The following is a 26463-nucleotide window of genomic DNA, read 5'->3' on the forward strand; positions in this document are numbered from 1 at the left end:
CTGTAGGATATTACGCTGTAACCACATTGGAGCAGTGGTTTGGAAAAAATTGATGATTTGATCCAGCTGCAGGCACCATCTTCTGGTCAGACACAGGAATTCATTTTGTACAACTTACAGTGCATTATGGGTTTTCTCTAGCCGTTAAGTGTACATCGGCAGTGCATTATGAGAATGAATGAGTGCACTTGATATCGTCTACAATTGTTTCAGACACTACTGCAAATGGCTGTGTGGGCTGTGTGGTGATTTCAGACACAGCTGTAGAGATTACGTTCTAGACTAGAGCTGTGTCCCAATTGAGAGGCTGCATCCTTCGAAGGCCGCGAAGGTCGAACTGAGCATTGTTGAATGGTACGGTCTAGCCTATGGAGGACTGTTCTCGTTGCCTAGCAACTGCGACAGCTGCTGTTGACGAGCGGCAGTTACGTTTGTAGGCTTTGTAAGTTATATTAAACTGTCTAAAAACAAAACAGGGTTCATAAACGTTTTTTTTTTTTCATTCGTATCATTAGATACTTGAGTAAACTGAAACCCAATACTTACATTTAAAAGTGTAATGCGCAATTTATCAAAAAAAATCGTGCCATCACAGGTGCGCAATGATTTCTGGGATAGACAAGGCAGCGAAGGATTCATCTGTTGTATCATTCATTAATGTACATGAAATGAAGGACTCATTTGGAGGAGCCTTTGAATTGGGACAGCCTTCGTCGCGCTGCGGTAACGCAACCGGCCTTCGAAGGATGCAGCCTCCGAGTTGGGACGCAGCACAGGTGCCCAAATCTCCAGGATCAGGACTGGCACCCCTGTTCTAGACAATTTACAAAAAGTAGGTTGTTTTACCTGACTTTAACCTAAGAATGATGAGATCATGCTAAAATGATGAAGATTCTGAATAAACTTGTGAGCATTGTTTCATGTCACAAGCACATGCTGACTTGACTTGACCTCTGTGTGAAATAACAGCATGTCATTACACTACATGTATACACTTACTTTAAATGTTTTTGGCATTAGACAACATGTTTGCACTTATTTAACCATGTTTTAAATTTGATTAAAAAAACATTGGTTAATTTGGTTTTGTCTACTGGAATGACGCATAGAGAACGCAAATACATTGCCTTATTATTTTTCCTCCATCTAATTTTTTTCCCCCGCCACCATGTCCCTTTAGGGGCTCTGTAGTACGACAAGATAAATAACAAAATAACATTGTGCAAATAAAAGCAGACCTTTCTTTTTAACTGTTATTTTATGTGTTTTTCAGTAAAAGGAAAGACGTTAGTGAGTTAGGAGCTAGAAAAAACATTACTGGTGTGCGTTGAGACAATACAATGGCACTGGCATATTTTAATGCCAGTGCAAGTTAGTTTCAGTTAAAACTGCCCAAACATGCATTTTAGTCTGGGACTAGGCCTTGTTTTTTCTGTGAAACCGGGCATAAGTTTCTGAATCTCTAAATTTACTTTCCTAATGCAGTCCCTTACAAAGCAGACTGGTTTCTGGCTATGAATTGTATTTGACTATTTTAATGAAAATGTTTAATGAAATTTTTGCCACGTTTATTCAGAAACAGCAAAACATTAATATGTACATGCAATAACTTACAAACAAACAAAATGAAACTAAACAATGACTGACATACAGTCAAAAGATTGATTTATCAGCGTTTATAATAATAATCCTAAGTTAAATTAAAGAAAAACATTTGAGATATTTCTGACTTCTCTGTAAGTACTACCAAACACACAAACTCTACTAAAAGACGGTTAGATTTCAAGTCACTTAAATATTATTGCACATTTTATAAGTTTATTTTCTTCATGAATGCATGGCTTTTATACAAAATAAGTAAAAAAAAATATTTTTTTTTTGAGCACTCGTGTGTGCACAGGTTGTTTCGTATTTAAATCTCGCAATTAATTCTTCTTGTAATTAACAATTGTCCTGTCATTGCAATTACAGCTATATTTTAGACACAGTTGTCAATATTGTCTCCCCCCCCAAGCTCAATCACATTACCACCATGAACATGTTCCACTGTTGAAATGCAAAAAACTTTTAAACATTTTGTCGTGTAGCCTAATGCATTTATAGTGAGGTGTACAAATATCTCAACAACAATAATTAAAAATGTTTAGGACAAGGTTTTATAAAATACATTGCGTTGATATTTCGTGCCATCCAAAGAGTTTAGTCTGTGTGATCTTTCCAAGTCTCCATAGCAACCAAACGACAAACATGGCCAACCACAGCGAGAGCCGCTCCAAACGAGTCTTTTTCAACAACATCGACTCATACTCATCCAAATATATCGCGCAGGTAAAAGAGTCATTAGGTACATAAATTACATGAATATAATAAGCGCTGTGGCTTAATGTTGCTTTGTTTAGTTCTTGTCGTCGTGTGTCGTCGGAGAGTCTCTCGCTAATGAAGAGGAGGAAGACAAACAAGAACAGGCTTCAGAAGGCGCACGATTTCAGATAGTCGGAACAGTTGCGAATAAAGGTGCAAAAAAACAACGTTTTGCACTGGAGGAATATTGGGTTAGTTAAGTTTATCATCTGTCATTTCTTTTGTGGTATTGTAGATGGCATTTAAAAAAAAGTGAGATTCACGCACACAATACACTAATATGAACAGCACATTTTAAAATTCTGAACTAAAATTAATTTAGTTTTTTTTTGGAATCAAAAAATAAAAACATTCGTTGGTGATATATCATGATATATTGTATACAATGGTGCTTATGAAAAAAAAATCATTAATATAATGGAATTCTTAAAATAATTAAATTCTTTAGTTTTTATTATTTCTTAGAAAATATGAAATAAACAGTGAAGCAGTTTTGTTAAAAATATAAAATAAAAGTAAAGTATTTACATTTCTGTCCACCAAATTAAAGTCATGTGCTGCAAACAACATGCAGAAAAAGGCGTGTCTCAATCAGCTTTCTAGTTCAGTAGTCAGGGCACTGATCAGGGAATCTGCCATTTTAAAGGTCCCATTCCATGGATTATTTTATTATTTTATAATGTTTCCTGGGGTGCCCTTATAATGTTAGTATGTTTTTTAGATCAAAAATTGTTATAATTTAGAAATAAAAGGCATATTTCCTTGCCTGATTTCATCCCATGATTTGAACGCTCTGTTTGAAGGGGCGTGTCTGCTGAGAGACTTCAGCGTAAACGCCCTCTGCTGTGATTGGCTGACATGCTTGCATATGAAATATCTGGCATTACATGTGGAACTATCTGGAAAACTTTTACTATTACAGCTATTATACGTTTTTACTATTACAGCTATCGGGATTAACGAATCGTGATAAGTTTTTTTAAGTATTTAGATCTATTTCAATCTGCAAAAGGTTGCAGTGATGAGCATTGAGCAGATGACAGTCTGTTGATCGTGTGAAAAAAGATCTTATCATTGCAACGCAGTTTCTGCACTCACTAATGATTTCACCAATGCAAACATGAGGTATATAAATACAGTCAGAGCTTCGTTGTGCAGTGTAACAGCATCATTGATTTCATAACGAGTTTTGGCAAGTGTCCAGATAAACTCGCGCTGTGTGATTGACAGCTTGGGAGATTGGAAAGGGGTTGTTCTTTGATCGCTTTCTGTATATTAATCACAGTTTAAGTAAGATTATTTTCATCCTACTAAGAGAAACGATGTGAAGTTGATAGCTACTTCCATAGTAAATCACTACTTACCGCTTGCTGGAATATAGTTGAAATTGCCCCCTTCGTCAGTATGAAACGCTGAGAGAAGCCTGCTTAATATTATCCCAGGTTAGAAAAACGGTCCGTGGTGAAATGGACAGAGCAAACTAACAACTTCGAATTAAACTTTTGCGGTATCCGATTATAGATAAACATCAACCACGTCTGTTGACATTTCGCCATCAATACGCCTGTATTCCTGTGGGCGGAGGTTAGTCAAAACACGGTTTTAATGACGTCATTAAAGAAGGAAGTAGAGGGGTGTAGTCCAATCCAGCCGTTCGATGTAGTCAACTTCTGTTAAATAAAATATCTCGCTTGGCATTGAACTTTGAGCTTTATAATTTTACAGATATTATTTATACTCTAACAACAACATTACACACTAACTAAAGTTTGAAACATGGGATCACGAAGAACGGGACCTTTAAGGCCTGTCTCAATCACAAATTCCACTGCATTGAAACTTTGCTCCCTAAAAAGTCCAAGATAAGTAAATTCTGAAGCACAAATATATTGTACTGTAAGCCAGCTCAATACACATCATGACACAACAAGACAGATGTATTGAAAAAAAAAAAAATTTATATTACACAAACATTGATAGACAGGTAGTGAAAAATCTTGCTACCATAGATCATTTAGAGTTGAAATGTTGAAGGGAAATGTAACACACATCATGACACAACAAGACAGATGTATTGAAACAAAAACGTAATATTACACAAACATTGATAGACAGGTAGTGAAAAATCTCGCTACCATAGCCTAGATCATTTACAGTTGAAATGTTGAAGGGAAATGTAACAATCAAATTATTTACCTTAATATACTTTAAATAGCATAACAAAAAAAGTCAAAAAGCATCAGTTCTGCTGTTATTCGTAAATATCAGTAGTGATGCTGGCTGTACAACACAGATGTTTTCATGTTGCCAGAAATGGAGTGTCCCAATGTGTAGTGAGCAAGGGACCAGGTGTAGAAACAATTCAAAGAACACAAATCAAGATAATCCAAAACAAAGACAGGAACATAATCCAAACAGGGGAATCAGAGACATTATCTAGAAAGAAGAAACCAAGAACACAAAAACTTACAAAGAGAGACATGCAAAAAAAACCACCGACAAAAGATAATTGAAACACAGGGTTATAAATACACAGGGAACACAAGGGCTAATGATTAACAGGTGTAGATAAGTTCCTATGTAAAACTACGGAGACAATCTAGGCAACAAGGCAAACCGGAACTAAACAGGGGAAAAGAACTTAGGGACAATGGGCACAGAAAATTACTTCAAAATAAGAGTCCATATGAAAACATCGATGAACACAGACCCAGGGCACATGTTACAGAGCCCCCTCTCAAAGGAGCAGCTTCCAGATGCTCCAAAAACATAACAATAAGTCCTGGAGGGGGGTGGAGCTGAGGCTGATCAAGGGGCAGGATGTCGGGCCGGGTCTGTGTGGCAGAAGTGAAGCTAGTGACCAAGGTTGAGCCGGCAGAGCAGGGGACCATGGTGTAGCAGGCAGAGCGAACAGGGTGGAGCTGGCAGAGCAGGTGGCCACCAAGGTGGAGCTGACGAGACTGAAGATCTCCACGGTGGAGCAGATGGAAAGGCAGATGGATAAGACGTTCTCCGTGACCGTGTCTGAACAGACAGAGTTTAGGGACGACCTCTGTGGTCTTGTCAGGGCAGACAGGGAGTTTAAGGATGCCGTCTGTGGTCGTGTCAGAGAAGAAAAGTAGTTCAGGGATGACCTCCGTAGTCTTGTCAAAGAAGACGAGTTTGGAGATGGCCTCCATGGTTGTGTCAGGGCAGGCAGATAGTTCAAGGACGGCCTCCTTGGTCATATTAGAACAGGCAGAAGGTTCAGGAGCAGTTGCTGCCACCTCGGAAGAAGCTGTAGATGTGTGCGACCCAAACACATAAGACTGCGACTGCCATTACAAGAAGCACAGCCGTTTCTGGTAGGACCTCTGGGACCACCATACTTGGAAGCGTTGGGACCACCAGACTATGATGTGCTGGTACCTCCGAACTCGGATGCGCTGGGACCACCGGGACGCCGGCTCCTCGCACCGACATCAGTGATGGGTCCCACCTCACTGGACACCAGTCTTAAACACCTTGGAACAGCCTTTGCTGCTTTGGGTTTGGCCTCCATGACGGCTGGGGCGTGGCACAGTAAATGCAGAGCCACTCAGTAGCAGTGCAAGATCGATATAAAATTCCAGAGTCTAATTCCAGAGTCCGTGCAGTGGCATGACTGAACTGAGCAACTCAGATAGCATGGGTATAATCCAAACAGGGGAACGAGAGACGGGAAACCAGGAACGCAACAGCTTACAAAGAGGGACATGAAAGAACGATGACAAAGAACACTGAAATGGGTACAAATTCACAGGGAACACAAGGGCTAATGATGAACAATTGTAGATGATAAGTAACTATGAAAACTAATAAGGGAAACTACGAAGACAAACAAGGCAAACAGGAACTAAACACATGAAGAGAACATAGGGACAGTGGGCACAGAAAATAACAATAGGTTACTGTCGTAACCCCGGTTCTCTGAAACATCGAGTGGAGAGATCCACCTATGGGAAGGGCATCCTGTACCTGACCTCTGCAGAAGCATCCAATTGCACCAAGTCTGGCTAACAGACAGAAGCGCGCAGACAATGCCAGGTAAGGCCACACCCCCTTACCTAAGGCATATAGCTGTCAGGCGCGCTCCTTCCCCTCAGTAAGTATATTCGCTTCTCGCTGGTGGATCTCTCCACTCGATGTTTCAGAGAACCGGGGTTACGACAGTAACCTATTGTTCTCTTTCATCATCTCATTTCGAGATCCACCTATGGGAGAGACATGGACAGCTCCCCGATTGCCCAATACACTCACAGTGAGGTTCTGAAGGCCAGAGAAGGACGGTCACTTCAGAGAGGCGGTGCCTGACACGTCCCACAGACATGACCCTGCAAGGGTGACGCCACGCCAAACTGCTGTGGGCAAGCAGTGCATGAAACATGCATGAGACACATACATGATAATGGCCCCCGCATCACCAATGCACATAGCTAAACCCAAGAAGGAATGCGAATGCTTGGTGACAGGAATGAACATGGCCAGCCAGCCCATTCACTCCTCGTTGGTTAACCCCACGGGGCTGTGGGAAAGGGCTAAGAGGACCCTACCCCTAGGACCGAGTGTGCCACCAAGGTTCTGGTGACATCCAACCGGTAGTAATGCTCAAAGGTATGAGGAGAGGCCCAGCTGGCCGCGGAGCAGATGTCCTGCAGTGGCACTCCCCTGAACAAAGCCCAAGAGGCAGCTAAGCCCCTTGCGGAATGAGCTCTGATGCCCCCTGGGGGCTGCACTCCCTTTGCTTCATAAGCCATAGTATAGCGTCCACAAGCCAATGTGAGAGGCATTGCTTTGAAATGGGACTCTCCTTGTGCGGGGGAGCCCTTGAAACAAAGAGCTGGTCGCTCTTGCGGAAAGCACTGGTCCTGGTCATATATGCATGCAGAGCACGGACGGGACACAGAGCATTCAGCCCCTGATCCTCCGGGGAGGCAAAGGGTGGAGGGTGAAAAGCGGATAGCTCCAAAACCTCCGAAGTGAACACAGGGAAGCATTTCGGCATGAAGGCCGGGTTAGGCTAAAGGGAAACCTTATCTCCACTTATACCCCTTTTCCACCAAAAAAGAACTGGTTCGGAACTGGTGCTGGTTCAAAGTTGGTTCAACTTGCGAACCTTCTCAGAACCTGTTTGTTTTTCCACTGACTAGAGAGCCCAGCGAACGACGTCATCACTGTGTACGTTGCCATAGGGCAAAGAAGACGTTTAGAACACATTTGTGCTGCTCGGACGGAGGATACGTTCGAGAAGAAGTTCGACAATAACCCCGCCCCCAGCATGACGTGATTAAAGAACGGTTCTAGTCCAGCGAAGAGTTGGTGCCGCTCTGGAACCAATTTTCCTGGCCGAGAACCGGTTCTTTGGCTGTCGAAACACAAAGAACTGGTTCGCGAGTAGGCACCGGCTCCGAACCGGCACCAGCACTGCCTTGGTGGAAAAGGGGTATTAGGGAGAATTTGGCGCACGAGAGGTGAACCGAGAGTCCATGTAGCTCACTGACCCGTTTAGCAGATGCCAAGGCCGAGAGCAAAGCTGTCTTGAGGGACAGCAGCTTACGGGAAATACTCCCCAGAGGCACAAAAGGATACAGAGGCCGCGCTTCCAGCACCATGGAGAGGTCCCACTCTGGAACAGATCTCCTGATGACCGGCACAGAGCGGCGTGCACCCTTCATAAAACTGTGGTTTAGAGGGTGCTGCCTGAGGGTGGAGCCCTCAAAACCCACATAACAGACTGAAATCGCAGCCAGGTAGACCTTAATGGTGGAAAAGGACCTGCCTCTTTCCATGAGGTTGTTGTAAAGTTTTTCTTTCTTCAAAGCAAACCAGGAGACAGTTGGGATTGCGTTCAACAGAAGTTATTCTTTATTGAGAACTCCGCTGTACGTTGCTGTAGAAACTTCCAACATGATCTAAAGTATATACATTTACATGGTGTCTTATAGGCATTTTAGGAGGAGGGACTTTTGAAGGTGGAGACAAATTCAAACAAAGCATGTAAATGAGTATACAGGTTAAGGAACCCGCCCCAGACCGGCAGTCTCAATTTAATCAGCATAAGGCTCCAAGAGCCATTTGGGTCCGAAAGCCATTTGCAGAACAAAAGGTGAGATTCTCAGTGAATCATTCGTGTGCTAATCCCATCAGTCTGAGTGAAACTGGGACTCCAAGAGCCATTTACAGACAATAAGGAGAAAACAGGAAAGGCAACTTTGCTGAGCAGAATCATTATCTTACCCTTAAACACTAAATACAATATTCTTTACCGTGATGTTATTTAAGGAAGCATATTTGAAATAGATTCTTAAATTTGAATCCTTCAGTCCCCTCTTTGAGAGTTCTTAAAAACTCTCACAAAAATACAAATTTAGACACATAAAGTTCATTCTTGTAACTGGTGTAAGTTACAGGCACATATAACTTGCTCTGTGTTGTTCATCTGTAATTGCATGCTGACACAGAAACATAACATGCAACTAGGGTCCGTGAAGTCCTTACGAGTAATAGTCTTTTCTGGTTGAAAACTGTTATTTCCTTGTGCTGGACGTGAGACATTTGTTGGGGGACACACTTGATACTAACAGGTTTCCGAACCATGAAAAGTTATCTTCAGTCATGTTAACCAGGTGCAGCACTCAGATAATGGTGCAGGCTTGTAGTCTTGATCATATCGATGGATGACTGAAGGTTTTGTATCTCTGCGGTGTGTATTTATTTTCTTTTTCTTTTGTGATTGGCTCGTTCAGCAGTGGGTGTAGTAGTCTTCTTGAGGTTGTGGCTTCATATGCAGATGAGACGTCGTTGCATATGGATTTTTTTTTGGAACAGCCCTCAAGTGTTTATCTGCTCAGAGGAAGAAAGAAAACAAAACAGAGCAGTATTTCTTCAAAACACTACGGTTGTAGCAGTTTAAACACTATGGTTCTATCGTTTTCAGAGTCTACGGTTGTCGTTTCATTCTTTCCCTATTTCTTAATTTATTTGACACCTATGGACCAGTGAGGTAAGGATGGACTAAATCGGGAAAGGCCTATGAGGTAGTGTCTTCACCCTGGGTTCACCCCCGAACGCATGTTGCGTTCAGTTCTTCCCAGGGCACCTCACTTGTCCATGTCCTATTCTGTCCCTGTGTTGTGTACACACTGTACAGTGTGTGAGAAAATTGGCACATTTCCATTCTCCAGTCCTAATAAACATCATTAACAGAGGATGCTGTCTGATTGTAGTGTTCTGCAGTATAACATTTTAAGGCTGTGAGTATACTGAATGTCCCTCAAACAAAGGCTGAGACAGTCACTTTCCTTTTGTTCTATTAAACAAAAAATAAGTCTTTCATCTTTGTTGTGAGTTGCTGGGGAAATTAAGCACTCACAGCCTAAATGGTTAACACTGTATCAAGTTGCCCCACGAGTTTAACGAGGAGGGGAGGGGCTGCTTCAGAATATCAAGCAGGCTAAGCAGAAGCTGAGTAACCTTATTTACATCTTTAAAGTTCTTTTTGCTTTTCCTACACTCATTTCCAAAATGTCCGTGCTTGCCACAGTAAGAACAACTGGCTTCTCTAGGACTTTTGCATTTCTGTTTCTCTGAATTGACCTTAAAGGATGCTGCTGCAATTTTTACTCTTGCCTTGACATCAGAGTCTCTTTCCCAAGTAGCTAACTTGTCCAAGTTGTTTTGCAGGGTTCTATTTGACCATGTAAGATCTAAGAAAGGCAATGCATTTCTATGTTCTGACAAAAGACCATCGGACCATGCACGAACTAGAGGACCATTATGACCTAACACTTTCTCTGGAGTGTCGGCAATTCCGCTGTAAACGGCAGCGGTCTGACAGAATCCTTCTGTGTACTCACAAACAGTTTCTTTTTTCTCTTGTACATAATTGGTAATTTTTGACCAGTCCACGTTCGGTCCAACAATGTTCTTTAAAATTTTCAAAACACCTTCTCTCAAATCGCCTTTACTGACATGTTGCAGTTCGGAAGTAACAGCAGACTCAAAGTTGTTGAATTCAGATTCAGTTAGAATTTGTGATATCAGCTGTGTAACTTCCGGCAACGACATGTCGTAAAGATGCATTTTACTGAACAATGCTCTCCTAAACTCAGAAAAATTTCTTTGCACTGATGGCAAACTTTCAGCAATTATCTCAATATCTTTAGGACCTAAAGATGTTTTGACTGCTTGTGGCTGCAATATGGGGGTTGCAAATGAAACTGTATCAACACCTTTTCCCTGAGGCTTTTGTCTAGCTACGCACACTTCAACTGCATTTACATCTGCATTGACATTGTCCTCTATACTATCAAAAGACTGTAAATCAGAATAGCTTTCATCTGACTGTTGGTTTTCTGAGTCAAATTTGGTTGATGCCTTGAGGCCCACCGTTTTCGTGAAACACGACACTTGAGCATGCAATTGTTTGTTCTGTTCTTTCAACTTAGCAATAAACTGCGCTTGTTCTTGTACAATGGATAAGCTAAATTCTCTGTGGCAGAAGATAATACCTTTCACATTTTTCTTCCTGATACATGCACCCAACACTTTCTTGCAATCTTCAATTGACCACACTTTGTCTGCATCAATGTCAAATTTCTTTGTTAAATTCAATCTGACTTTCTCAGTCACGAATGTGTCCATGTGCTCTGATAACAAAGACTTAAACTCATTGTCTGTCCATAACGGTTTTAGCTCGGTCAGCTTTTTCAGTTGTGGGAAATAGTCTCGCATTCCTTCTAACCATTTTGTGAGTTCCTTTGTTACTTCACAATCACAACACACTAAAACAGGGATAGACAACTCCGGTCCTGGAGGGCCACTGTCCTGCAGAGTTTAGCTTCAGCCCTGATAAAAACTCACCTGCCTGTATCTATTTAGTAATCCTGAAAACACTGATTGCCTTGTTCAGGTGTGTTTAATTAGAGTTGGAGCCAAACTCTGCTCTGTTGTCTATCCCTGCACTAAACCTTCTCTCTACTGTCTTACAAACAGAGGGTACAATCTTGTTAACACAGCTTAACTATTGTTAACTTTCCAAATTACCACACTTAACTTCCCTGCTGACAAGAACAGAGGATCAACAGAAATAACTAGCACGTAAAGCTAATTCTTCTCTGCCTAAAGCAAAGGATACCAACTATTAGCACTTGAGGCTAACTTTCTCTAGCTTACAGATCAAGAGCATACACACAATATTAACATGTAACTGTTAATCTTCCCTGCCCACAACAGAGGGTAAATCTCATCTCTAAAAGGAAAACTTTTTTAGAGGCTCATCTTTAGTTAACCAAACTCTACAGCTGTTTGTTAACTACTTCTCTGAACGGCGCAGAGGAAAAACACATTTGCACTGGTCTGCATTGGTTCTTTGAATGGAGTGAAACTCACCGAATCGTTGGTTGTACAGAAAAATTTCGTCTGAAACTCAGTCAGCTTTGTTGAGATCTTTGAGCTTGAAGTTTCAAGATTCAGTCTGGAACTCAGTCAGGCATTGAGATCTTTTTGGAGCTTGAAGTTTTCAATCTGGAGGAAGCTGGAAAGATTCAGTCTGGCAATCTTTGTCAGATCTTTTGTTGAGCTTGAAGTTTCAAGATTCAGTTCTTTGAGCTTAAAATTCTTTGAGTTTCCTTTGTCTCCATCCGGGTCACAAGGCACCATCTGTTGTAAAGTTTTCTTTGATCGAAGCAGAGACCAGTGAGACAGTCGGGATCGCGTTCAACTGAAGTCATTCTTTATTGAGAACTCCTCTGTACGCGGCTGTAGAAACTTCCAACATGATCTGATCTAACAAGGTCTTGCAGGAAACACAAAATGTCAGGCACCGAGCACTGATAAGATGTGAAACCACGCCCATCACACCACCCTTCGAACACTTGCCACTTACAGCCATATAGGGATCGCGTGGAAACGACCCTGGCATTCGCGGCGGGAGCCCCAGTGCATTTAGGTTCGTCCTCTCACGGGCCAGGCCCAGAGAGCCACCTTGTCTGGGTGGGGGTGGTAAATCTCCCCGTTGGCTTGGGACAGTATGTCCGTGCGAGGGGGGAGGCGCCATGGCTCGGCGTATAACAGAGGGATTATCTCTGCCAGCCACGGGGCTTTGGGCCACCTGGGTGCTATCAGAATGAGAGACAGGCCGTGCTCTCTCACCCTGACCAGTGTGAAATTATCAGGCACAGGGGAGGAAAAGCATACAGCAGCCCTTTGGGCCATGGGTGGGCCAATGCGTCTGCCCCGAGGGGCGCGTCCACGTCCTTTAGCGAGAAGAACATAGGACAATGGTGGTTTTCGCGCGAGGCGAAAAGATCTATGGCTGCCTGTCCGAATCTCATCCATAACATCTCCACTATCTGCGGGTGAAGACGCCAATCCCCGTAGGTTTTCCCTAATTTCCCTAATTGGGTTTCCCCTCGATAGCAGACCCGCACCTCTGTTCAGAATGCCCGGAACATGAGTCATGCGTAATGACAGAAAAACCTGTCTGCTCCACACCAAAAGCCTGTAAGCTAGAGCATGGAGTTTCGACGAGCGCATGCCGCCCTGACGGTTGATATAAGCCACTGCCGTGGTATTATCGCACCATACTAGAAAGGGATGTCCCTGCAGGCGAGGCAGAAAATGATTCAGAGCTTTCCAAATGGTAAAAGCTCTAAATAGGTAATGTGCGCTGAACGTAGTCTGCTCAGCCACAGACCGTTCACCGTTCTGCCTTCCTGGGTGGTTCCCCAGCCTGTTAAGGACGCATCTGTCGTCAAAACTTTCCACATCGTAACTGAAAGAGATGAAAGAGAACTTCGAAATAAGAGTTCATATGACAACATCGATGAGCACAGGCCCAGGGCACGTTACACTTATAGTGCCCGAATTCATGTACACGATATACTGATTCACGAGCAAGGAAACTGATTGAGACGAACCCAAAGAAAACAAAACAAGAAATGAAATAATAGATGACCCCTGTGTGTGAGGGTCAATACATTTCATAAAATATCAGATAATTACTTTTTATGACCCTTTTGTCCTTGACACTTGTAACAAGTCTCAGTTGCGTCTTTAAACAGCTGGGAACTAGGGCTGGGCGATAAAACGATACCGATAGTTATCGCAATATAATTTTTCTCGATAAAACGATATCAAGAGTTCGATAAATGTTCGATAATGTTTATGCGCCAAAAGCGGAACGAATCGCGGAACTCATTTGAACCGCGCGCCACACGGACCATTAATCCGCTCGGCTCAAAGTCCAAACGGCAGCGCAGCGCGAGCTCACTACAGCCGATGCGTTTACTCTGATCGCTCTCGTCACGAGATTCAGTGAGAAGCACTTGAATTCAGCGAGAAACACAATGTCTCAGTGATTTAAATCAGTTTAAAGGCAGATGAAACAGCGCTGACAAACAGGAGAAACAATGTGCGCAACGATACAGTCAGAAGGCTTTTCCGTCTACATATTCCCATCATTTACCATGGATTTACTGTAACGTTAGCCTAGTAATATTAACTGCACCATGAAATGTGGGATATACATATTGAATTGTATTATATTATTAATGTAGACGATGTATTAAAGAACTGATGGAATATAATTACAGTATTTAATAATTTATTTAGGCTACTGTTTTTCATACAAATACCATAGAAACAATAAAGTTACATTTTGCCATGATAGTGAGGTTATCATGATCTAAATGCATGATACTGGATGACCAATGGTTAAGTTTAATAAAACTCAAACAGTCAGAATATTACATTTTACCAAATAAAAATTAGCACATGCAGAAAACTAAGAAATAAATTGTCCAATAAAGATATTTATTTTGTTAAAGGGGCTATATGCAACTGTTTCCCCAAAATAAACGTAACAATAGCCTTTTTATTTGACCATGTATGACTCAAACATCTCTTGATGAGCATACTGACACCTTGTCAGCTCACAGTGGGTGCACCTATAAGCCTGTATCCTATTTTTCCTATTTTCTGTCGGGTCGGATTTTTCGCGCGCTGTCTGCGGATGTGACGTCAAGCGCGTTCATGTTAAACGTTTCAGATCACTCTGCCACCACCGCTAGTCAGCAAACAAACTTAGTTTCTCAAACAATATATGTATTTGACTGTTCTTACCTCTGTAAACATAATGTTGACTTCTTTGCAGCGGATGACTTGTGAAGTGTGCACGTACGAGAGCGAGCAGAAAGGAAGAGCAGTTCCGTTTTTTGGCCACAGGTGTCAGTCGCGAGTTTAAATTTCAGAAAAAAGCATATAGCCCCTTTAAGGAAAAATGAGAAATGTTTGAATTTTCTACCTCAGATCTGTGAAATGTTCACCAGTTTGGCAAGTGTTTGTCCTGATATGTTCTGACAATAAAGAGTAGTTTAAAACCACAATTAACGCTCTAGTTTCTACAACTTTCACTTAAGAGCAAAAATCAGCCTTTAAACTTGAAAGAAATAAAGATTTGACTTTTATCGTGATAATTATCGATATCAACTGATATAAAAAAATTATCGTGATTTTTTTTTTGGCCATATCGCCCAGCCCTACTGGGAACCTAGAGGAATTTTGAGCATCTTGTTTCATCATATTTCAGTCTGTGAGTCGAGAGGAGCTCCTGCAGTATCTGATGCAGTGTGATGTTATTGTATATAATATCACTGAACACACTGATCTCATAGATGAGGCAACATGGGCCATTTCAGGTAACAATTCCTCAGATTTCCTGACTATTTATCTAGGCTGCATCTCAAAACATGGTGAGGGACGTTCAGATGACCAAAATTCTGCCTCAATATGCAGCTCACTAGGTTTTAGGATACAGCCTTAACGCCATTTAAATTATTTTCTGTTTATTTCTTTATTCATACCAATCTATAAAACTGTATATTAAATCTGTGTTTCCTGTAGCCCTGCACTCTGAAATTGAACATTTTGGGTCTTCAAAAATATTTATCCTGCTGTCAACAATCATGACATGGGCAATGACCAAACCAGCTGATCCTGTGAGTGTTGCTTTTAAAGATTTATATCATACAGTGAGGTCCAAATTTGTATTGAAACTTTTTTCCACCATGGAATAAAAAATAAAGACGGTAATTGTAACTTTGTATCACTTTTTTTAATCGCAGTTGCGAGTTGCAAAGTCTGAATCGCAGTTCATACTTTTTTCTCAGAATTATGAGACAAACTCACAATTGCGAGTTATGAAGTCAGAATTGCATGATATACATTGCAATTCTGACTTTTCTGATGAAGTCAGAGTTGTGAGATATAAACTTGCAATTGCGAATTACAATATAAAGTCAGAATTGTGAGTTTATATCTCGCAGTTGTGATTTATTTGACTTATTTTTCCCGAATTTGTGACATAACTCACAAAGTCCAAATTGTGAGCTGACAATTGCAAGTTTATATCTCACAATTTGCAGATTAAAAAGTTGCAATTGTGAGAAGAAAAAGTCAAAATTGTTAGTTTATATCTCGCACTTCAGACAACTTTTTTTCTCAAAATGATGAGACATAAACTCACAATTGTGAATTATAAAGACAGAATTGTGAAATATAAACTTGCAATTCTGAGAAAAAAAGTAAAACTTGTGCAGTGTAAACAGAATTGCAGGGGAAAAGCCAGAATTCCAGTCACAATTATCTTTTTTATTTATTTATTCTGTGGCAGAAACCTTCCATAAATTTGACTCCGAAAATCCTTGTTTTTACCTTCTTTTTTATGTGACAATTGTTAAAAAAGTTAGAAATAAATATTATTATTATTTTTATTTTTTACAAATTACACTTTTTCACTTTGTTTTTCATTATGCTTATATTATCAGTTAGAATGTGCTGTACCAGTGACCATAAACAGACCCGACATCTTTCATTTTGCTACGTTTTCTGATTTTATCTTAAGGATGATCCTGACATTCCCTTGACTGAAGACGACTACAAAAGAAGAAGACCACATCCAAACTTTAAAGAACACACAAGCACAGAGAAACATGTGCTTAAACTGGGGAAGACTGTAATGATCCATCCAGAATCCAGCCTAATACATTTCAAATCATTTATGATATGAAACAATCTTAATACCATAACATATGAAACAAACTTCCTGTATTTTTCTTTCAGAAAAAGTCAAAGCTGTCTACTTATGTTGTAACATCAGGGCTGCAGTATGGAATGGGCGAGAACATGTTTCACTTCTTCTTTAAAGTACTTAAATTACAAAAGTATAAGAGCAACATTATTTTTCAATATGAATTCATAATCACATTTTGTTGCCTAACTTGTTCACTTTCTCCCAGACAGCTTGGCTCGGAGAGCTTAGCAGCATTCCTGTTTTTGGACCTGGGACAAACATCATTCCTGCCATTCACATCCACGACCTTGCAAGGTTTGAGAAACTGCAGTTATGTCATTTTTCCAGGATGTTGATTTGTGTTTTGTTTAACTTTTTAATTTTATTCTCATGTGATATTTTTGTCATCATTTGTCATTTCAGAGTGGTTCAAAACATCATCGATCACAAACCAAAAACACACTACTTCCTCGCTGTGGATGATTCCAAGAACACTTTTGAAGACATTGTGAAAGTATTAAATCATTGCACACTTTGCTTTATGATTTACTGATCAATATAATGCTCACACTTTAGTTTTGCAATAAAGTGCTGCAGGTATGACGTCAGAACCCGGAAGACTAATTCGCCACTGGTTCCTTTGAGATTTTCCTATGCGATTTTATTATGGGGTTTTTTGATTCATGTGTAAAATAAAGCCTGTGGAAAACATAACTTGACTATACTTTGATGTTTTGTTCTACAACGTAAATTACACACACCCATAGTGAAAACGTGAATTTTTAAAGCATTTTTGAAAACGTATGTTTTTAATAAGTAACTAGACAAGACAGGTTGAGGTGTGAGTGTGTGCAGTGTACGTTGTAGAACAAAATGTCAAAGTATCGTCAAGTTATGTTTACCACAGCCTTTATTTTTCATATGAATCGAAAACCCCCATTATAAAATCCCATAGGAAAATCTCGAAGCAATCAGTGGTGTTTAGTCTTCCAGGTTCTGATGTCATCCCTACAACGTTCTATGAGAAACCACCACTAAAAATCATTAGTAAACACGCAGCTGTCTATTTCCTTAGGCCATTGCCTCTGCCCTGGGTTCTGGACAAATAGAAAAAGTCCCAAAGGAGGATGCCTGTGGCACAAAGGCAATTACGGTAGGCTGTTTTTGCTGAACACACATTTTTTGCCATGCCATAAAATAATATGTGAAGGTAATATAAATAATTGTTGTGTATTTTAACAGGAAACCGACCTGCTTTACCTCAGTGTCAACCTTCAGACTGAGTCTGTTTTCTTAAAGGACAGATTAAACCTCTGCTGGGATTATGACTCTGGAATAGTTGATAACATATTTCGTGTGGTGGAGGAATACAAACAGACAAGGCAACTGTTGGTAAGCTTTGATAACACTTGCTGATAGAGGCATGTGTAAGAATAAGAATCAGAAAAAAAAAAAAACTTTTGCCAATAATTTTTTGTCGCTTTTTAATAATTTGAAAACATTTCTAAACAATATATCTTAAAAAATATGTTTACATGCTCCTATTTTGCTTTTCTTTTCCTTCAGCCAATAAAAATCTGTCTTCTTGGGCCCCCTGCTGTTGGCAAAAGCTCAGTTGCTGTTAAGTTGTGCAGATATTACAAACTTCATCATATTAATGTCAATGAAGCCATCAATGAGAAAGTCAAACAACTGGTGAGTGAGGACATAACAGCTTCTTTTTTTTTTGATATTTTAACAATGTCTACAGTAATTAAGAACAATTGTTGTGTTGCATACAAACCATAGATCTAAAATAAATAAATACAATTAAATTAATAAAGTATATATATATATATATATGTATGTACAATATGTTAATTATAAACAGTGTTGGGGAAAGTTACTTTTAAAAATTATGCGTTACAATATTGCGTTGCTCCCAAAAAAGTAACTAATTGCATTACTTAGTTACTTTTTATGGAAATGAATGTGTTACATTACTTTTGCTCATATTGGCTGCACCTGCTTGTTTGGTTTATAATAACAAAAACTCCCAATACTTCTAATTGTGGCAAATGTATTGGCTCTTTTACACCAAAAGTAAAACGAATACACCTTAGGCTGAAGGAAATGCTAATTCTCGCCTGTATAGTACTTTACTTGTGACTTGAAAAAGGTAATCTGATTAAATAACTCACATTACTTGTAATGCGTTACCCTAACGCTGATTATATCAAAACACTATGGAGGAAACCGATAAGTTACAGACAAATATCCAACATCTACATACATGTATATTTAAAACTAATACATATAGTCAAATAAATATGGGTGTGTACATTTATTCTACAGTTGTCAAAACATAACAGCTTCTATGGTTTAAAACAAATTGGTGTCAGTAAGATTTTTTTTAATTAATACTTTTCAGTAAGTAATAATAAAATTGATCAAAAGTAACAGTAGACATTTAATGTTTTACAAATGATTTATATTCAAAGAACGTTGAAAATGTATATATATATACACTGCTCAAAAAAATAAAGGGAACACTTAAAACAACACAATGTAACTCCAAGTCAATCACACTTCTGTGAAATCAAACTGTCCACTTAGGAAGCAACACTGATTGACAATCAATTTCACATGCTGTTGTGCAAATGGAATAGACAACAGGTTAAAATTATAGGCAATTAGCAAGACACCCCCAATAAAGGAGTGGTTCTGCATTTGGTGACCACAGACCACTTCTCAGTTCCTATGCTTCCTGGCTGATGTTTTGGTCACTTTTGAATGCTGGCGGTGCTTTCACTCTAGTGGTAGCATGAGACGGAGTCTACAACCCACACAAGTGGCTCAGGTAGTGCAGCTCATCCAGGATGGCACATCAATGCGAGCTGTAGCAAGAAGGTTTGCTGTGTCTGTCAGCGTAGTGTCCAGAGCATGGAGGCGCTACCAGGAGACAGGCCAGTACATCAGGAGACGTGGAGGAGGCCGTAGGAGGGCAACAACCCAGCAGCAGGACCGCTACCTCTGCCTTTGTGCAAGGAGGAGCAGGAGGAGCACTGCCAGAGCCCTGCAAAATCTATATGCTGCTCCATACACACCTAAATATATATATATATATATAATCTATATGCTGCTCCATACACACCTAAATATATATATCTATCATAGTTCCCACTAACTTATTAGGCAGCACAACTGTTTTCATTTGATAATGACTGATTTCTGATAGTAAGAAATTGTTATGAACTGCTCTGAGACACAACATTGAGGATCTTAACATAGAAGTGTATTAAAGGGTTATCCAAACACGTAATCCAAACAGGCAAATGGTCAAAAGCACAGGGCAAAGAGAGAAATCCAAACAAGCAGAGATAATATAATGTATACTGAGTAATATGTTTTATAAAGTAGAAGTATTTTCACTAACAGTCTCAGACTTTTTGGCCCCACTGTATATGAAGCTGTTTTTTGAATGTTCAGTGTGTGTTCTTCAGGAGGAACTGCTTGAAAGCAGTGAGAAGACACAGGAGAATGAGGAAACGCTCACTGGTGCTGAAGAGCAGCTTAACACTATAAAGAACAGCATGCTTCAGAATGATGGTATGCAGTGAATGAAGCTTCGACATGATCCGATTTATGTATCTAGAAATATGATTGTAACAGATCTGATATAGATCTGATCAGATCAGATCTGACTTACAACTGATATAGTAAGTGTTACTTGATGTTTTCTCACAGGCCAGTTGGATGAGCAGCATGCAATGCATATCATAAGGGAGAAGCTAAACTCAATGCCTTGCAGAAATCAAGGATTCATTCTGGATGGATACCCAAAGACCTATACACAGGCTAAAGAGCTTTTCCATGGTCAGCTATCTTCCTTTTAAACAAAAAAAAAAAACCAAATGGTAACAGTCTTCCCCTTTAACTTCTAAAATGTTCCAGATGCAAACATGGAAGAAGATGATACAAGATCTACAACACCTCAGTATAGCAAAGTGTTGATTCCAGGTTAGTTTCAGAACATACATATTTCACCACTTTTGCTGGTAAAAATGTTTAATTGCATGATGCAGTCTTCAAACCTCTTAGTAATATCACAATAATGTAATGCTTGTTAATGTTCATGTAATAAGAGTTGTGGCAGTGATGCATAGGGAAATAATTAACATTGAGAGACTCTTCAGCTTCTACATGTCATTTTTGTCCTATCGAATACCCTGTTTCACCCGGAAATACACTGTTCAAAAGTTTGAGTTCAGTAAGTGTTTTATATATATATATATATATATATATATATATATATATATATATATATATTTATATATTTATATATATATATATATATATTTTTATATATATATTTATATACAAACTTTTATTCCACAATGACAAACTAAGTTGACCAAAAGTGACAAAACTTTTACATTGTTAGAAAAAATTCTATTTCAAAGAAATACTGCACTTTCTGTTGAGCAAAGAATCCTGAAAAAAAATACAAAAATATTAAGCAGCAAATATTAATACTGTTTTGAACATAAATAATAATACGAAATGTTACTTGGGCTGCAAATCAGTATATTAGAATGATTTCTGAAGGATCATGTGACAAAAAAAAAATTCAGCTTTGCATCACAGGAATAAATTACATTTTAAAATAATATTAAAATCAGCTAATATTTTAAATTATAATTTAAATAATTTAAATTGTATATTTTTTTAACTATAATAATATTATTACTGTTTGTACTGTTTTATTAAAAGGATAGTTCACCCAAAAATGAAAATTCTGTCATTAATTACTTACCCTCATGTCGTTCCAAACCCATAAGACTTTCATTCATCTTCAAAACACAAATGAAGATATTTTTGATGATCTTCCCTCCATTGACAGCTACGTGACTACCACTGCTTAAAAAAAAAAATCGTAAAACTGAACCATATTGTTATGAGGTGTGGAGGAGATGAACCCATATGCAGAACGTATGCAATTGAACAACGTTTATTATAGACAAAAAGGGAAAACAAAACCCACAAGGGGGCAAAACATAGACAGGACAAAGAGTGACTAAACTAGACTATGACTTGACAGATAACTAGACCAGGGATGTCCAATCCTGCTCCTGGAGAGCCACTGTCCTGCAGAGTTTAGCTCCAACCCCAATTAAACACACCTGAACCAGATAATCAAGGTCTTTCTAGAAACTTCCAGGAAGGTGTGTTGAGGCAGGCTAGAGCTAAACTCTGCAGGACAGTGGCCCTCCAGGAGTTTGGACACCCCTGAACTAGACAATAAACAAACAGCAAATATAGAATCAGAACTTTCTCTAGACCAGGGATGGGCAACTTCAGTCTTGGAGGGCCACTGTCCTACAGACTTTAGCTCCAACCCCTAACTTTCTAGTACCTTGATTAGCTTGTTCAGGTGTGTTTGATTAGGGTTGGAGCTAAACTCTGTAGGACACTGGCCCTCCAGGACCGAAGTTGCCCATCCTCTTGACAGGATACTCACAGGGATAATTACACACACAAGGTTTCACTATGTATGATAGTGAACCGGCACAGGACAGCAAACACAAGGGAGAAACTGATAATGACAGCAGGTGACACAGATGAAACAATAATGACTAACGAGGAGAACAAGGGGGCGGAGTTAAGTAATGAGACAACACAAGCACATGGCCCAAACAAAAGGCCATGTGCTTGCACACAAAACATGGATCTGTCAGGATCCTGCCTCAAGACTAGAGAAAATCAAGGACAAGAAGGCAGAATCATGACACATGATTTGAGCAATTTAGTTCAAATTTTCTGAAGAGACTCGATCGCTTTATATGATGAACAGATTGAATTTAGGCTTATTATTAATCAAATAAATTCAGATTTGGTGAGCATAAAAGACTTCTTTCAAAAACATAATATCTTACTGACCCTAAACTTTTGAACGGTCATGTGTGACATTACGCAAGTAAAACTGGGCTGGCAAATGCAATGTTTCATGTTAACAACCACTGGCTTTTTCCTTCAGGGTTCGTCTTCTCACTGGAAGCCACTGATGAATTTCTTAAGGAGCGCGTTCGGAGTCTCCCGCAGAATGTGGCAGAGGAAATGCACTACACTCAAGAAGAGTTTACAGAGAGTCTTGCAAAATTCAGGGAGACTTCACCAGAAGACGAGTCCGTGCTTGACTATTTCGATGAACTGGAAATCCACCCCGAACACATCGGTTAAAACCCAAACTTTCACACTTATTTTTGCACTCACATAAGCTAATGGCACATTATCCATACACCACACACCATTAAATTGATAAATGAACTGACGGATAAGCTGATAGTTATGAAGCAGGGTGGTATTGTTATTAAGAATAGTGTTTTCATGATGTCATTCTCAGACGTTGAGAGCGTGGCCACAGTGGAGAAGATAATTAAGACGGTGGGGCGGCCCATGAACTATGGCCTGAGTCCAGAGGAAATGCAGGAAAAGAGGAAGAGGAAAGATGATGAATGGCACCAGCAGCTGAAAAAGGAGGAAGTTGAGAAGGAACTCGTGGAGAATGATAAAATGGCTGCTCTTTTGGACGAATGGGTAAATTTGTTTTTAAAATTATTTTATGCTCACCATGACTATTTAATTAATAAGAATACAGTGAAAACATTGATATTGCAAAATGTTATTACAATTTTCAGCATCATTAGTCTTTAGTGTCACATGATGACTTTTTATCTCAGAATTGCATGATTTAAAGTCGCAATTGCGTGTTATAGTCAGAATTGTGAGATATAAACTCGCAATTGCGAAAAATAAATTCACAATTCTGACTTTATAACACACATTTGGGAGATACAAAGTCAGAATTGCATGATATAAAGTCGCAATTGTGTGTTATAAAGTCAAAATTGTGAGATATGAAGTTGCAATTCTGAGGAAAAGAGTCAGTCTTTTCCTTAGAATTGGACTTTATAACACGCAATTGCAAGTTTATATCTCACAATTCTGAGAAAAGATTTCAGAATTACGAGGTATAAACACACAGTTGCGAGATGTAAACTTTTATTCTGTGGCAGAACTTTTATTCTTAATTTCCTGTTTCTAGTTTTGCAGTCCTGTTCTAGTTTTCTAGTGTATTTATTAAATAAAAGGTGCTGTATGTAACTTTTCTACTAAAATGAATCCTTTTTTTATTGCATGTGTGTGAAGGGGTTGTAATCTCACATTAAAATTATCCACTTTGCAGGTTTTGCTATTACCTCGGAAAGCAAGTATTCTTATTTTTATGTGAAGGTGCCGGGTCGGATTTACCGCAAAATCCAGTGACGTCACCTGCATGCGCGCTCCCGAGCCTCTCGCCTCGTCTAGCCTACTGACTTTGCACTCAACAGCGACGACACTGCAACTTATGACATGGGCTTATGACTTATGCAACTTATGACATGTCTGATAACACTAAGAAATGACTTGCTCCCAGCACAACACAGACTCCAACACAAACTCCACATATTGATAAAAAACAAAAAACAAAAATTTTCTGCTGAAGCTCATAAGGCCAGACGTGAATCGGATGAACTTCGGGTGAAAAAACACAGCTCAACATCGGCAGGGCATTTGAATCATGGAGAAATCTTATCTACAAACCTAGAATGTACATTTCCTGAAGAAAATGTGAAGTGGTGCTTGCAGTGGTGCTTGCAGTGGCAGAATTCGGCACGGTTGATGGGGTTCCATACTTATCATGGTACGAGCATGGAGCATTAGTTCAACGTCAAGCTGATAAAAGTAGCCTATTATTGTAACGTTGCAGTGGGAGTTTACCTGAGTTTCCAGCATGTTGTGTGATGCTTTCTCCAGTGTGTTGCGTCTCAGTATGGAAGGTACCCACAGTGCCGTTTATATAGTGCTGGTAAGTCCCGCCCCTTCCGCTAATCCCCCTGGACCTCTAGGTTGAAAAATCGTCAATGCAAGTGAATGGGAGAAAATAATTATTTTCTGGTCCCGTTTGAATTTTGCCATGAATGTGAACATATGTTGTCTGTGAATTTTTTATATAACTTTTTGTGTAAAGAATGCTACAATTTAGCGGGTAGAAGTTTGATACGGTTAGACTTGGTGTGAGAGCACTTTGTGGACTACAACTCTTCGCTGCTTTCGACGCGTTTGAAACGTCAACACCACTAGCACACGGACACTAGCTCACGAATCCCGCTAAACATGGCTGTGTCTTTGGTGCACTTCACCGCCTTCTTTCAGGGAGAGGACAAAATCGTTGAGGTTGGTGAAAACCACGGGTAAGTCAACTTTATGGGGTGACGTCACATAGGCGACATGTAGTCTTTCTCGTTATGTCTTTTCCACAACTGCTAGCCGAAGAATCATACAACATACTGTCAAACTCGTAACATGAAAAGTTATATAAAAAATTCACAGACAACATGTTCACATTCATGGCACAATTCAAACGGGACCAGAAAATAATTATTTTCTCCCATTCACTTGCATTGACGATTTTTCAACCTAGAGGTCCACTTGGGGTTTTACGGATGGGCGGGACTTACCAGCTCTATACTGTCTATGCACAGTGCTCGCTCATAAATTCGAGCACGGTCAGCACGCGCAATGGCAAGAGCACGCGCTTGTAAACTTATTGGTTGCAATCTGAAACATCACCGCTAGAGGTCGCTGAATCCTACATACAGCACCTTTAAATAAAACTAAACATAAAAGTCCATATGAGAGACATGACATTTACTGCCCACAAACATTTGATCAGTAGTGTATGAATGGGCAGCAAAAGCTTTGTCTTTCCCTTTGGAATGACTACATTGTTCAGCTTGTGGATGTGTATTTGCAGAACAGGAACATGGTCGAGGTGAAGAAGCAGGAGCAGGAGCTATTAGAGACACGATCTGTCCCCATGAGACACTACTTGATGAAATACGTCATGCCCACTGTCACACAAGGACTGGCGGACTGCTGTAAGGTCAAGCCTGATGACCCTGTGGACTTTTTGGTAACACTTGTATAATGGTATTCATATCCTGTGTTTTATTTAACAACAAATTATTTCAACTTAATTCATATTCTCTTTACTCCATTTCAGGCTGAATACCTCTTCAGGAACAACTCAGATGATTAGCTCATTCTGGTGTAACAATAAATGTAAAATAAAAAGTGTCATTAAAAGTGTGTGCTGTGTCTTATAAAAAAAAAAAAAAATGTAATCTCTACAAACAGGTGCTAGTTAAAGATTTAAAATTTCACCACCTTCCCAAGGGGCAAACGACTTTTCGAACAAGAAAAAATGTGGGGCAGGATTTTGTCCATGGGGAATTGATTGGATGGTTGTAGTTTGCTATTGGTCGATCTCATGTGAGTGACAGGTTGCCCCGCCCTCGCATCATCAGAGATGAGAAGACATGATTATGAAAGAGGGAGGGGAAGTTATTCTGATTAAAGATTAAGATGGTACATTAATTAAAAAGAAAATATGATGTACATTGTACATGGACAAATCATTAATAATAAATTCTGCAATATTCCTTAAAAAAAATGTAAATGTCCATTTTGATATTATGGTAACTTAAACTTAAACATATTAAAAAAACAGACAAGAACCAAACTTAAAGTGAAAAACAAAAAATACTTGTACTGTAAACATAGCCTACTGTTCACTGAAAACAGCTAAGATAATGGAAAATGTATTTAAATTTGAAGTCTCACTAATTTCAGTTAATTACTACCCAAAACTCATGAACACGGTATTTAAAAAAACAACAACAAAAAAAAAACAGTAGGCCTATGGGAAAAGATAATATGTGAAGCAGTATGAAGTACTAAATGTTCCAATGGTATGCCATATAACATGTGCTATTTATCATTTCAAACCAATTTCTTATGAATCAGTAAATCAGTAAATAAAAGAAACGCTATTGAAATGGCCTTAGTGCCACTTTAAAGGATAAAAAATACCGAATGTAATATAATAAAACAAGGTTTGACATGTTCGTGACGATGTTATGACAAATATA

The 26463-nt window shown here is 39.4% G+C and overlaps 1 protein-coding gene across 1 annotated transcript; it reads left to right on the plus strand.

Annotated features, from left to right (window-relative positions):
* Positions 1-668: 668 nt before the first annotated feature.
* On the plus strand, positions 669-25614 carry ak7a (adenylate kinase 7a; the record flags this gene model as incomplete). Its single annotated transcript, XM_081378969.1, has 19 exons — positions 669-811; positions 2223-2328; positions 2400-2552; positions 14969-15077; positions 15283-15377; positions 16283-16393; positions 16501-16584; positions 16677-16765; positions 16874-16964; positions 17526-17603; positions 17693-17842; positions 18017-18145; positions 19933-20038; positions 20177-20305; positions 20384-20449; positions 22467-22664; positions 22833-23026; positions 25287-25445; positions 25536-25614. 19 exons carry the CDS (start codon positions 669-671, stop codon positions 25569-25571), a joined length of 2226 nt encoding a protein of 741 aa, XP_081235095.1. The 3' UTR covers positions 25572-25614.
* Between the last annotated feature and the right edge of the window lie 849 nt (positions 25615-26463).

Source organism: Scardinius erythrophthalmus (assembly GCF_964197995.2).
Source record: "Scardinius erythrophthalmus genome assembly, chromosome: 11".
In the NCBI taxonomy this organism is placed as follows: Eukaryota; Metazoa; Chordata; class Actinopteri; order Cypriniformes; family Leuciscidae; genus Scardinius; species Scardinius erythrophthalmus.